Source organism: Zeugodacus cucurbitae, chromosome 2 (assembly GCF_028554725.1).
Source record: "Zeugodacus cucurbitae isolate PBARC_wt_2022May chromosome 2, idZeuCucr1.2, whole genome shotgun sequence".
Lineage (NCBI taxonomy): Eukaryota > Metazoa > Arthropoda > Insecta > Diptera > Tephritidae > Zeugodacus > Zeugodacus cucurbitae.
The window spans coordinates 22,077,727-22,090,666 of NC_071667.1; the positions used below are offsets into that span (position 1 = coordinate 22,077,727).

Genomic DNA, 12,940 nt, shown 5'->3' on the forward strand with positions numbered 1-12,940 from the left:
CGTCTTGGCTCCCACGTCACTGTTGACAGTCATAACTTTGAAGTTGTAGATAATTTCGTCTACCTGAGAACCAGCATTAACACCAATAACAATGTCAGCCTGGAAATCCAACGCAGAATCACTCTTGCCAACAGGTGCTACTATGGACTAAGTAGGCAATTGAAAAGTAAAGTCCTCTCTCGGCGAACAAAAACCAAACTCTACAAGTCTCTCATCATTCCCGTCCTACTTTACGGTGCAGAAGCGTGGACGATGTCAACATCCCATGAGACGGCACTAGGAGTTTTCGAGAGAAAGGTTTTGCGGAAGATTTATGGTCCCTTAAGAATTGGCAACGGCGAATACCGCAGACGATGGAACGATGAGCTGTATGTGTTATTCGACGACATAGACATAGTCCAGCGAATAAAAAAACAGCGGCTACGCTGGCTAGGACATGTTGTTCGAATGGATGAAGGTGCTCCAGCTCTGAAAGTATTCGATGCAGTACCCGCTGGTGGAAGCAGAGGAAGAGGGAGACCTCCACTCCGATGGAAGGACCAGGTGGAGAGGGACCTGGCTTCGCTTGGAATAACCAATTGGCGCCAAACTGCCAGAAGGAGAGATGCGTGGCGCGCTGTTTTGAACTCGGCTATAACCGCGTAAGCGGTGTCTACGCCAGTCAAGAAGAAGAAGATTCGAAACTCTGTAAGCGAACTTCTATCTAGCTTCACAAGTATTTGACTATGCGATCTTGACTATGTGGTCAAAAGAGATTTTGAAAGATCGATAACAATTTTCAAATTTTTTAGAGCGTCATCCCCTCCCCTAAAAAAAATATGTTTAACATGTCTAGAATACGGCAGTGAAGTGATTTTTAGAAATTCGAAGTCGTTTTAAAGATACAGCAGTTAGAAGAAGGAGCTGTCCGAAGCGCTCAGGAAGTGCTAGCACCTTTTTCAAGGCGAGGGTGTTCAGAACGCTGTAACTCATGTTCTACACATTATTTTTAGCTTAAAATTTATATAATAAATGATAACAAACTTAAGGTTCTATCTATTTACTGGTCGTAGAAAAAAAATTCTAAAAAATCACTAAAAAACAGGACGTCACATGGGATGACCACCTTAAGTGAGTGAGGACAGTTCCAAAAACAACAAGACAAAACAGAAGTAACTCTTGCTTTTTACAAAGATTTTTCAACAGATCTATAACTAGTTTAGTTTAATAACTGGAACATTTCTAGTGATCTTCTGCTGGATATCAATCAGCAAGTTTAGGCGAAACGAACTCATATTTAGTTTACAAAAAATAAATATGTTATTTAAATGTGTTAAATGGAGTTCAATAAGTGAGCTTAGGCATTTTTTTAGGTCAAAGATCTATAGAAATCAGTAAAAAACCTGAACAATCCTATCACTTTTTGTCACACTCTCTCTGTGTTGCCTAGAAATAAGAGTTAGCGATCCCATACTATTAAAAATTTCATGCTTAATAAGTTGTGTGTAAGTATGTATGTATTTTATAGTTTTAATGTATTTTTTTTTTTTATTTTCCATTTTTACTTATAAAGGGTGATTTTTTAAGAGCTTGATAACTTTTTTAAAAAAAAAAACGCATAAAATTTGCAAAATCTCATCGGTTCTTTATTTGAAACGTTATATTGGTTCATGACATTTACTTTTTGAAGATAATTTCATTTAAATGTTGACCGCGGCTGCGTCTTAGGTGGTCCATTCGGAAAGTCCAATTTTGGACAACTTTTTCGAGCATTTCGGCCGGAATAGCCCGAATTTCTTCGGAAATGTTGTCTTCCAAAGCTGGAATAGTTGCTGGCTTATTTCTGTAGACTTTAGACTTGACGTAGCCCCACAAAAAATAGTCTAAAGGCGTTAAATCGCATGATCTTGGTGGCCAACTTACGGGTCCATTTCTTGAGATGAATTGTTCTCCGAAGTTTTCCCTCAAAATGGCCATAGAATCGCGAGCTGTGTGGCATGTAGCGCCATCTTGTTGAAACCACATGTCAACCAAGTTCAGTTCTTCCATTTTTGGCAACAAAAAGTTTGTTAGCATCGAACGATAGCGATCGCCATTCACCGTAACGTTGCGTCCAACAGCATCTTTGAAAAAATACGGTCCAATGATTCCACCAGCGTACAAACCACACCAAACAGTGCATTTTTCGGGATGCATGGGCAGTTCTTGAACGGCTTCTGGTTGCTCTTCACCCCAAATGCGGCAATTTTGCTTATTTACGTAGCCATTCAACCAGAAATGAGCCTCATCGCTGAACAAAATTTGTCGATAAAAAAGCGGATTTCACATTTCGAACCGAACACTGATTTTGGTAATAAAATTCAATGATTTGCAAGCGTTGCTCGTTAGTAAGTCTATTCATGATGAAATGTCAAAGCATACTGAGCATCTTTCTCTTTGACACCATGTCTGAAATCCCACGTGATCTGTCAAATACTAATGCATGAAAATCCTAACCTCAAAAAAATCACCCGTTACAACATGTTCTTCATATTTATGAAATTTATTTCAATAATGTTGCTTCGTGTTTTTTTATTTTACTTTTATTTTGCAATGTAATTTTATTACTTGTTGTATTTGTGTTTTTGAAATGTTTAATTATAAAAAGCATACTTGTAGGCGCTCCCCTATTTTATGCGCTGACTTTAAAAGCTAAATTTTTGGTTTTTGTATTTCTATTAAATATTGTTGTTGTTGTTTTGTATTATTTCTTCTATGATAAAGCTATTTATGCAACGCTCATTAGCTTATTAAATAGTATCCAAGTATTTTTTTATACGTGTAAAAATATGCAAATAGTGTTTTAGCAAAGTAAATTTACCTGTAAACATACACATACACATGGTAGGTATTTTATGTATATATTTTTTATTTAAATTATTTTTTACGCTTAATAGGCATTTCAAAAAGTGGACGCTGATTGCATTTGTGGCATTATTTAGGCTTTAATTATGCTTACTCGCACATACATACATATGTTTGTATGTATGTATGCATGTAGCTTGGTATATACATATATTTTATTATTATATTTATCGTAGACAGACACATTCATGTGTTGCATGCACGACGGTGAGCTGTTGTGACGGTAACGGTGCAAGTGACGGTGCTTTTTTAGTTGTTTCATTCAGTTTTTGTTGTTGTTTTTTAATAGTGTTTATTATGGCTACTTTGGAATATTTCGAAAACTGTATTAAAAAATAAAATAAATATAGATTTTTTTTCAAGCTTAACAGTAGTTTAAGTACAAAATCAAATAAAAACTGGCAAAAATGTTATAAACTATTTAGTTGGTAATTTTATTTCTCATCTTTTTTTTATTTTTTATTTATTGATTCTTTATATTTTTTTCGACGGTTTTCACAAAATATGTACAGTGGAACTTCCATAACTCGAAGATCTCCATAACTCGAACACTTGAATTGGCAATAGCGTTCAGAAGCCAAATTTCCTTCCCTAACTCGAATTTCTATAACTCGAATTTCTATAACTCGAAGTTCTCCATAACTCGAAGTTTTGAAGTGGTAATAGAAGGCAACTTTCATACAAATTTCCTTCCATAAATTTAACTTTTTGGTCAGGGCATTATACAAAATTTTTAAATTTTTCTATCGAGGTAGAATTATAGAAGAGTCCCCCTATATCTTATGGAGGCGAACAAAAAGTATTATACACTACGGAAAAAATTAAGTGATCAAAAATAAATTCCAAATTTTTTGGGCAAATTTCAACAGGCCGTAACTTCGAAAGAAATGGTCGTACAAGAAATCGATACAGAAGGAAATTATAGCTCCAAGTGTCTAGTTTTTGGATTATAACTTTAAACCTACCTCTGCGGTTTTTGAGTAATAGTAGAAAAACCAGCAACAAAAAAATTTTCAAAATTTTTTTAGTTATTTTTTTGGTCTACGGGCGTGAAAAAAGTTTGTTTAGCTTAACCACTATAAGGATCGGATACTTTGTTCATTTAGCTTTAATTTGGTTTTTTGAACATCTCGATACGTCCACCTCTCGTCGAGATATCGGTCTAAAAATGGAAAAGGATCTTTCTGTCTTTGATTATCGATATCTCAGCAACCAATGATCGCACAGAAAGTTAATGGTGGGTTTCAAGAACTTGAATGAATTCTCATTAACGACTAGCCATTGCTTTTCCGAAAAATTTTGTTTTTCTTATTGTCACATGAATTTGAAAATGTAACAAAAAAAGGGCTCTTGGTGGTTTTTTGGAAAATCGTGCGCTAGATCGAAAATATTGAGGAAACCACTAATGTTAAGTGTGCCTTCTACAGTTTAATATGTCCAAAAAAACCCTAAAAAAAAATCAAATTAATTCAGCCAGCCGTTTTTTTGTTTCACTCGATCAAATTTTTGAAAAAATTAAAGGATCACGTTTTTTGCTCTGAAAACCTCATAATTTAAAAAAATTAGAAAAAAAATCATTTTTCTAGCTTTTTCCACATTTTTGCTCCAGAAAAATCTTAAATTTAAAACAAAAAAAAAAACAAGTTAAGGAACAAGTTGTCTGCGATTGGGGAAGTTTCGAGCAATAATATTTGCATTCTCAAAAGGTTGTGCTTTTTCACGCCCTGAGATCAAAAAAAAGATTTCAAAAATTTTGAAAATTTTTTTGTTGCTGGTTTTTCTACGATTACTCAAAAACCGCAGAGGTTAAAATTTTTAAAGTTATAATCCAAAAACTAGACACTTGGAGCTATAATTTTCTTCTGTATCGATTTCTTGTACGACCATTTCTTTCGAAGTTACGGCCTGTTGAAATTTTCCCAAAAATTTGGAATTGGAATTTCAGTAGTGTATTACAATTATGAATTGCATAAATCATGTAACAAGGGCATGGAATACAAACGTCAAGAGCCAAACAATTGCAAACTGTAACAAAAAAAATTCAGAATACATGTTTTAACGTATGAACATAAAACTTTTTGCGAATTAAATAAATGAAACTGTGTATAAATCTATATTTTACTGCTTTTTGAAAAATTATATTTTTTTAATGAAAATTCTATAACTCTAAGTCTCTCTAACTCGAAGTTTTTTCTGTGCATTATGATGATTCTAGTTAGAGAAGTTCCACTGTATTTAATTTATTTGTTTTTGATTATTATTATTTGCTTGATAAGTAATAAAATGCTGCAAGCTCTTATTTATAGTTATTGCAAAATGGTTACTTGTTGTTTTTATTTATATTTTTGTTAATTATGTTCAATGTTTAATATTTGAACACAAATTTTTCAATATTTAACTGTTTTATCTGTTGTGATTTTTTTTGTTTTATATAAATTTATTGCATTGCGATAATTTTAATTATATATTTTGAATTTTAATTATTTATTTTTAATTGCTAGAGAAATTTTGTCTTCATTTGTTTTATTTTCACATATATTATTTTATTATATAATTTACTCTTTCTTTTTACTTATTTTAGTAATTTATACTATTAATTTTCGTTTAATAATAAATTGCTGTAAACGCATGTTTTTTGATATTTAATCATTTCTATATTGTTTGTTTTTTTTTTTTAATTTCGCCAGTGAGATACTTCTTTTGTTTATTGCTTTATTTTTTTTTATCTTTTAATTTAAGAAATATGCAATAAATTTATTCTTAATTTTTTAATAGCAAAATGCTTTAATTCTTTTTTTTTTGTATTTTATATGCTTAATTCACTATTTTGTTTTGTAAATATTAATTTTTATTTTTTGTTTTTATTATTCTTTTATAATTTCATATATTTTATACCATTTATTTATTTAATTTTATTTGTTTGTTTTAATTTTTTTCTGTGTGTGGACAATATTCGTAATTGTAGGCACAGTAAAGATTTATAATTCAATAATTATGTATTTCTTTTTTATTTTTGTTTTTTTTATTATTATACTTTACTAAATTGAATTGCATATCAAATTATGCTTTAAGGGTTTTGATCACACTAATTAACGGTAAATATATTGCAAATATCAGTGGTGTTATGCGTTTTTGTTTACCTGTTTCTTTGTTGTTGTTGTTGTTGTTTTTTTTCATATAATACATATACATAGAAATATTTGTAAATATATTACATGCAACAAATCGCAATTAATGCGTGAAATTCACCTAATTAAAATCACTTTAGACCGCAAATCGCTGCTTAATTAGAAAACAATAAAAAACACATTTTGTACGACATCCAATGCGTCTAGCTCAATTGGCGAACCAAAAATTGTAAAGTTCATTGATGTTTACTTTTATTTATTGTATTTTATTTATTTTTTTATTTTTTTTTTAATAAATTTTGTATATGTGCTACTATTTGGGGTATCCTACTGTAATTACCACATGTAAGTATGTATGTATGTATCTTTATTGGTATGTATATTCTCAAGCCACTACTAATTTTAACTAAATTTTTTAGGTTAACTTATTTTTTATGTGAAATCTATAACTTATATTTACTATTTGCGATTTTCTTTTGTTTTTTTTTTGTTTTTGCATGTTAAAAGAAATATTACGTGCTGTGTGTTTCTAAATTGGCTTGTAGTATGTAATTATATGGCTGATTTGCTGCTGCTTTGTTGGGTTATCTACGTTATCTTATATTTATGCATGCCCTTAAAAAAATAGCGCGCAATTATTGCTTATGATTGAACATTTCACACTGGCTTAAATTAGTTATGTAATTTTTACGGCATATTTTCACTTTAAAGTAGAATTTTATTTATTTTTTTGTTTTTTTTTTTTTTTGTAATTTTATAATTATGTATGTATATATGTATGTATGCTTCCAATGCACTTCACATTTTTCACATCTCACATTTCATTATCGCTATACTACTTAATTGTTAAATTTGTTATTTGCTTTTACAATATTCAGTGATTTTGTTTTTTAGTTTTGCTTTCTTAATATTTTTTATGAGTTCTACCCAAATTATTAAACAATTATTTTATTATATTTAAAATACTTTGTTGCTTGCGTGTGGGTATGTATGTAAGTGTTGTTTTTTTGGATTTTTATGTTTTATATTTAGTGTATATGATTATTAATATTTTTATATAAAATGCAATTTAAGTATTTGTTGGAAATACTTTTAGCTTTTTTATAGTTTTTTGTTTAATTTAATTTATTATTATTAATAATTTTTTTTATTTGTATTTGTCAAATCGAAGGCGCAAAATATGTTGACTATAGAAAAGCGTTACATTTACAACACAAGTGTGAACAGCAAACGTAAGACAATAACAATGCAAAAGTGCTAATATGAACTTAATTGCATACAAAAATATTATTTTTGTTTTGCTAAAAAAATAAACGCGTTCTGCTTACTATTCTAATCAACAAAATATTTATGACTAACATTTATGCAAACCGCTAAGTTTTTTGCTTATCGCTATTATTTTATGTTTGACTTTCCACTAAATAATATGTTTTATTTTTTTTTTTTTTTTTGTTTTCACCTTTTTGTTTCGAATTTTCGCACTTTTTTGTTTTTTTTTTTTGATTATTGTATATCTTTTAATTTTGTTTTAGCAACTCAACAGCTAACCGGAACTGTTGCAACAATTAATCACGCACACACAATTTGCATACCATTCTGCTACTATCGCTACTCGCCTATCAAAATTTCACACTTCCACTGCTCTGCATTGCTAAAACGGCAAATGGCGTTTACTATTTAAGCGGGAATGCCCATTAACTTTCAGCCGGTTGATTTGTTGTGAATTCGGTTATACCATCTTTGACCATCTTCTCCAAAATGTCCGTTACATAGACAGCAACATCAGTGTGACTGCGCTGGCCACGCAATATAAAAGGCATTTCCAGCAATGGGCCGTACTTGGGACGTTCTCTCTCATCTTTGTTCAAACTATTTAAGTAGGAAGTTGTTATATATAAATATAATAACAATTAGTTCTTTTAAATTTGGAGAAAAATAACATGTACTAGAATATAGTGGAAAAATTTATTAACTTACCATGTATTTACAAAATCTACAAATTCTTGTGAGAACTCCATGCCATTGTAGGAAGTTTGTAAGCGTGGAGGATCACCTTTTACAACCTGCAAATTAAACAAAAAGATTTTTTAAGAAATTTCTCTTATGAATTAATCAATTATGATATAGTCAATTTTCCAACTATTAATGCTAGTTTGTCGAAAAATAGCCTTTGGACGGTTAAAATCCAATTCTGTTTACATTTTCACTTAATCCTCACTATTACTGTACATTTCACTCTCACATCGTTTGATTTATAATTAATCAAAGGAAGTGGTGCCAACACACCATCAACTCCCAAAACAAGTTTGGGTATTTTTTATGCTGTTTTAACAACAACAACCTCGGTAGCTCTCTTTAGCAATTTTACTTAACCAAAATCAAAGGACTTAGTTATATATACTCACTTGATACAACTGCTCGAAAACTGAATCCCATTTCGGATAGGGAAACAGACCGGTTGCGACTTCCATCAACGTTATACCCAAAGACCATACATCGCTACGTACATCGTAACCCTTAGCACGCTCTGGATCAATGCGTTCAGGCTACAAAATCAAATTATTATAAACAAATTCAAAATCTTTCTTTTTTAGAAATATTTTACTGTTAATACAAACATACCGCCATATATGGCCTACAACCAGCATCTTTGGTCTCCGCAATCGAGTCCACTAATTTGCCACAAATGCCGAAATCACACAGCTTGATATCGCCACGACGATGCAACAAAATGTTGCTGGGTTTCACATCACGATGAATAATCGATAACTCTTCTTTTAAGTAATTCAATGCTTGCACAGTGGCCACAGTAATTTTAGCTAATATCGACTCTGGTATACGTTGCTGTTTACGTTCGTAAATGTATTTATAAAATTTATCCAGCGAGGTATCCATTAATTCCATGCATATCCAACAATCACCTTCTTTAAAGAGCGCACCATAAAACTGCACTATATAGGGGCATTCATTTGAATTCATTACCACTTCCAAATCCATTAACAATTGTTTTTGTTCTTTCTCATCGACAGTGGATCGTATACGTTTCACAGCCATTACCTTGCCTACTTTGAATATCATCTTGTTTACAGTGCCAAAAGCACCACGCCCAATTTCACCAAGATCAGTTAAGTCATCCGATGTGAAATGATAGCATTCTTCATCGATGAGCAGCTTACCACAGGCTTGTTGCTTTATGCGTTCACGGGTGCGTTCTGTAAATTGGCAATAATATGTTTATTTTTATTGTGTAATTTTGTATTGTAAAGCTATTCAAAGTTTTAATTATAAGCGTATTTTAAAAATGTGTAATTATATATATAATATTTACCTTGATGGTTTGTTGTTGCAACTGGCGGTGCTACCGGTGCCACTACTGTTGCAGGTGCAGGTGCAGGTGCTGGTGCTGGTGCTGATGGTGCACAGAAGCGTTGCACTAAATTGTGTGAAGAGGAACTGGAGGCAGACGATGTAGACAAATTGGACGATGCTGAACCGGATGAAGTTGATGAGAATGAGGGCGGTTGACGACCATTAAAACTTCCCAAATTCAATTCACTTGGCGGATTGCGCGGACGGCTACTTCCAGCTTTAATTATAATGGAATATAGTTATAATTTAAATTAAATAATTAGATATTCTGTATTTACCCGCAAAAAGATTACTTGGACGTTCGGCCATTTGAGTTTTCTGCTTAAAGTACTATTAGGATGTAGTATATTTAATTAAAAACAACTCCTCTCACTAATAATGCTGACAACTTATTGTTGGCAATGTATTTGTGGATTATTTAAAATTCGCAGCAGTCTCGACCACAGAATTAATAATTTAAAGTTAATATTAAACCGCTTTTTATGCAGCACCGCGTTGCAGGTGCAGGTACAGGTGATCCTTGTCGATTTTTCCACAAACACAGAACTAGCGAAGGAACAATAAAGTACAATTACAACGGCAGCAAGGAGAATGACTGTCTGTCATATAATTGTCAATTTCGGCCACGACTCAATTTTTTATTGCTGACGATTGACTAAGGATACAATTTCTAATGGATATCATTTATGTAACACGCGTAATGCGTGTAGAAAAATGTAATAAACTGCTGCACAAAATATTAAATATGCACTTTTAACTTTAGCGAAAAGTTTATAAGTTCTTTTGTATGAATCCACTGAAAATGATTGGAAAGAAAATGTCAAACAATTGCAGAGTTGCATGTGAAAAAGCGAATGCATTAACAACAGCAGATACACTTTTGCTTTAAACTAGGGTGTACCAATTGCACGGAAATGTTTTAAATGTTGGGTAATTTTAATTATTGTATAATGTCTTAATCATTTGAAATTCGGGATATTTGCTCTATAAGATATATAAGAATATTTAAATTTAAATAAAATATAAAATATAAATAACTGTTGAGTTATCCGATACGCATAAGAAATTTAACATTTTAATCATGTCTAAAATAACTATTGTGAATAGTAGTTTGTAATAGCGAAACTGTTTTTGTTCGTTCGTCATATTTTAATAGTGAATTACCTGAACGAAAAATTCTTCATTATCTTTATTTACAAACAAGTTTATTTTTTGTATTTCACTAATGGAATGGCCAACGGAAAAATTGTTACGACTTATTGAACTTTTTAAAAACAATCGTTGCCTCTGGGACCCACAGGATAGAAACTATAAGAAAAGCAACTTTAAAGACAAAGCATGGACCAACATCAGCGATGAGTTGGGAGGGAATGCCATTGAGACAAAGAAAAAGATGGAATCGCTACTCGCATCTTATCGGCGGGAGCGTAAAAAATATGAATTGGCCCTCTGCGGTTCGCATCCGGACAAGGTTTATATGTCAAAATGGTTTGCATTTAATGCCATGAGCTTCATGGCCAACAGATCATTTGATAAGAGGCCCTTAAACGATATTGTATGAGTTTAGAACTATATTACTCTGTATATCCTTAATAATTTAAAATTTACTTTTGTAGCACCATGATCCTTTGGATGAAATACTACATCAGGACAGTTCTCACAGTCAGGACTACTACGAGGCTCTAAAGTCTAAACGTTTGAGACCAAATGTGGAAGGCAGTCCTCGAAGAAGTACAACATTTGAAGTGTCGCCCTCTGTACCAGATAAAAAAATAGCGACAGAGAAATACTCGTGCTGCAGTAGCAGAGCTGTTTACGAATACAAACGACGAGATGCTAGTGATATTTTTGGAGAATATGTTTCTACAAAGCATCGAAAATATAGTGATCATGTCAAAAATGTTATAGAACATCAGATTGCACAGATTTTATTCGACGCGGACATGGGTCTCTACAATCCTGGCACAACAACAACAGTTACGATATCGGCACGTTCTCCAATTATGGCTACCGATACGGGAGACACTTCGGAAATTATTTATGAAAAATAATTAGTGCAAAATAAATTATAGAAATTAGAATACATTTATTTTTAAATTTCTCTACTGATTACAATTTAATATTAGAATCAGTTTCACAATTATACTAATGTATTGGATACATAATTTATTGTAACTTGCGTAGAATAGATAAGAGACAGTTTCAATTTGTTACTTATAAATAGTTTGTATTTACTGGATGACGTCATTACGTATTTGTGTAAAAGGAAAATATATTAATTTTACAAATGAAATATTCAATGAAAGGTTGTACTAATAATACTTTAGATAAATCATCGAAGAGAAATTTCTAACTTTTTCCAACCAACCCAGCCATTGCCAAAAAGTCGCTTACATTTTGTCAGCTACCAGAATCATTTAATTATCGCTACGGTTTTGTTTTCACTTTGTAGATGAAGACTTCGAAAATCTTGTCCAATAAAAATGTGTAAAAGTATTTATTTTTAATCAATGCAAAATGCAAAGTGTACTAAAGTTTTCATAATACATTAAGGTTTTGCAAAGCACCTGAAATTAAAGCGCGGCGCAGTGTCCGTCGAGTCTCTATTGAATCATCTGTACGGCAGCAACGCAATGAAAGAAGGGAAGAAAAACAAGTAGTTACGAATCTAATAAAGGAGTACGACCAAGAAAAGAAAGGTACTAGTAAATAAAATTGCCAATAATATAGGACATAACTCTGGAGGAAGTGGAAGTGGAAAATAAATTCCACTATGCAATTTATGTGTATGAGGAAGTGGAGGAACTGCGTGCACAAATGTAAGTGTGTAAATTGTTAATAGCCTTTTAAAAAGTCTAAATGAATATATGGATTGCTTTATTGACAGCATACGTATGTGTAAAGAAAATATGTGTCTGCGTAAGATTAATAAAGGATTGGCAAAAAAGCTTGAATAGTGGAAGAAATTAAATATACAGTGAGATATTCAAGAAACATTAAGAATTAATAAAGTGAATATTCAATTAAAAAATAAGACTCAGGAATGCCAAAAAATTGTTACCAGGAAAGTTGTAAATGAACCAGAAATCAAAAGTGAACTAGAAGATAACATTGAACCTGTAACAATAATTGCACAAAGCATAATAAAAACAGAAAATATAATTTTAGACACTTCTACACAAATGGACTATACGGATGCAATATCCGCTGAATACTTAATTTTGTTAGATGTGCCTTAACATTGGAAAAATATCTTAAAAATGAAAATTATTAAAATAATTTTTATTAATAATAATTGAGAATTGCATATCAGAATGGAATGTTTAATTTATTCTTAAGGTATCAGTTACAGGACTGCGGCATTCACTAAATGTAATTAACTATTTGAAAAAATATATTCTTGTATTTTTTGTATTTGTTTTAAAAAACAACATTCATAAAAACGTAACAAACATTTAGTACATAAATCCAAATGCATTTCCGGTGCCAATAAGTATTGCTAAGATTTCTCTAGCTTATTGCGAATGATTCAATGCAATTGACAGCCGGCTGTCGCGCGC

General features: G+C 31.6%; 2 protein-coding genes across 2 annotated transcripts; one reads left to right on the plus strand and one right to left on the minus strand.

Annotated features, from left to right (window-relative positions):
* Positions 1–6,361: 6,361 nt before the first annotated feature.
* On the minus strand, positions 6,362–10,203 carry LOC105215802 (dual specificity mitogen-activated protein kinase kinase 4). The gene is made up of 6 exons (XM_011189926.3): positions 9,659–10,203; positions 9,340–9,597; positions 8,634–9,223; positions 8,417–8,557; positions 7,989–8,074; positions 6,362–7,880 (listed from the first exon to the last, which is right to left on the minus strand). Exons 1-6 carry the CDS (start codon positions 9,687–9,689, stop codon positions 7,706–7,708), a joined length of 1,281 nt encoding a protein of 426 aa, XP_011188228.1. The 5' UTR covers positions 9,690–10,203; the 3' UTR covers positions 6,362–7,705.
* A 290-nt stretch (positions 10,204–10,493) lies between these two features.
* On the plus strand, positions 10,494–11,587 carry LOC105215801 (uncharacterized). Its single transcript, XM_011189925.3, has 2 exons — positions 10,494–10,935; positions 10,997–11,587. The coding sequence occupies exons 1-2, from the start codon at positions 10,606–10,608 to the stop codon at positions 11,429–11,431; spliced, it is 765 nt and encodes a 254-aa protein (XP_011188227.1). The 5' UTR covers positions 10,494–10,605; the 3' UTR covers positions 11,432–11,587.
* Positions 11,588–12,940: the final 1,353 nt, after the last annotated feature.

Coding starts and splice junctions, on each gene's coding strand:
- LOC105215802 (XM_011189926.3), bottom strand. CDS start 9,689: ATGGCCGAACGTCCAAGTAATCTTTTTGCGG. Junction 9,224..9,339: donor TGCAACAACAAACCATCAAG/GTAAATATTATA, acceptor GCCAATTTACAG/AACGCACCCGTGAACGCATA. Junction 8,075..8,416: donor TTTTCGAGCAGTTGTATCAA/GTGAGTATATAT, acceptor TTTAATTTGCAG/GTTGTAAAAGGTGATCCTCC.
- LOC105215801 (XM_011189925.3), top strand. CDS start 10,606: ATGGAATGGCCAACGGAAAAATTGTTACGACTTATTGAACTTTTTAAA. Junction 10,936..10,996: donor AGAGGCCCTTAAACGATATT/GTATGAGTTTAG, acceptor TTACTTTTGTAG/CACCATGATCCTTTGGATGA.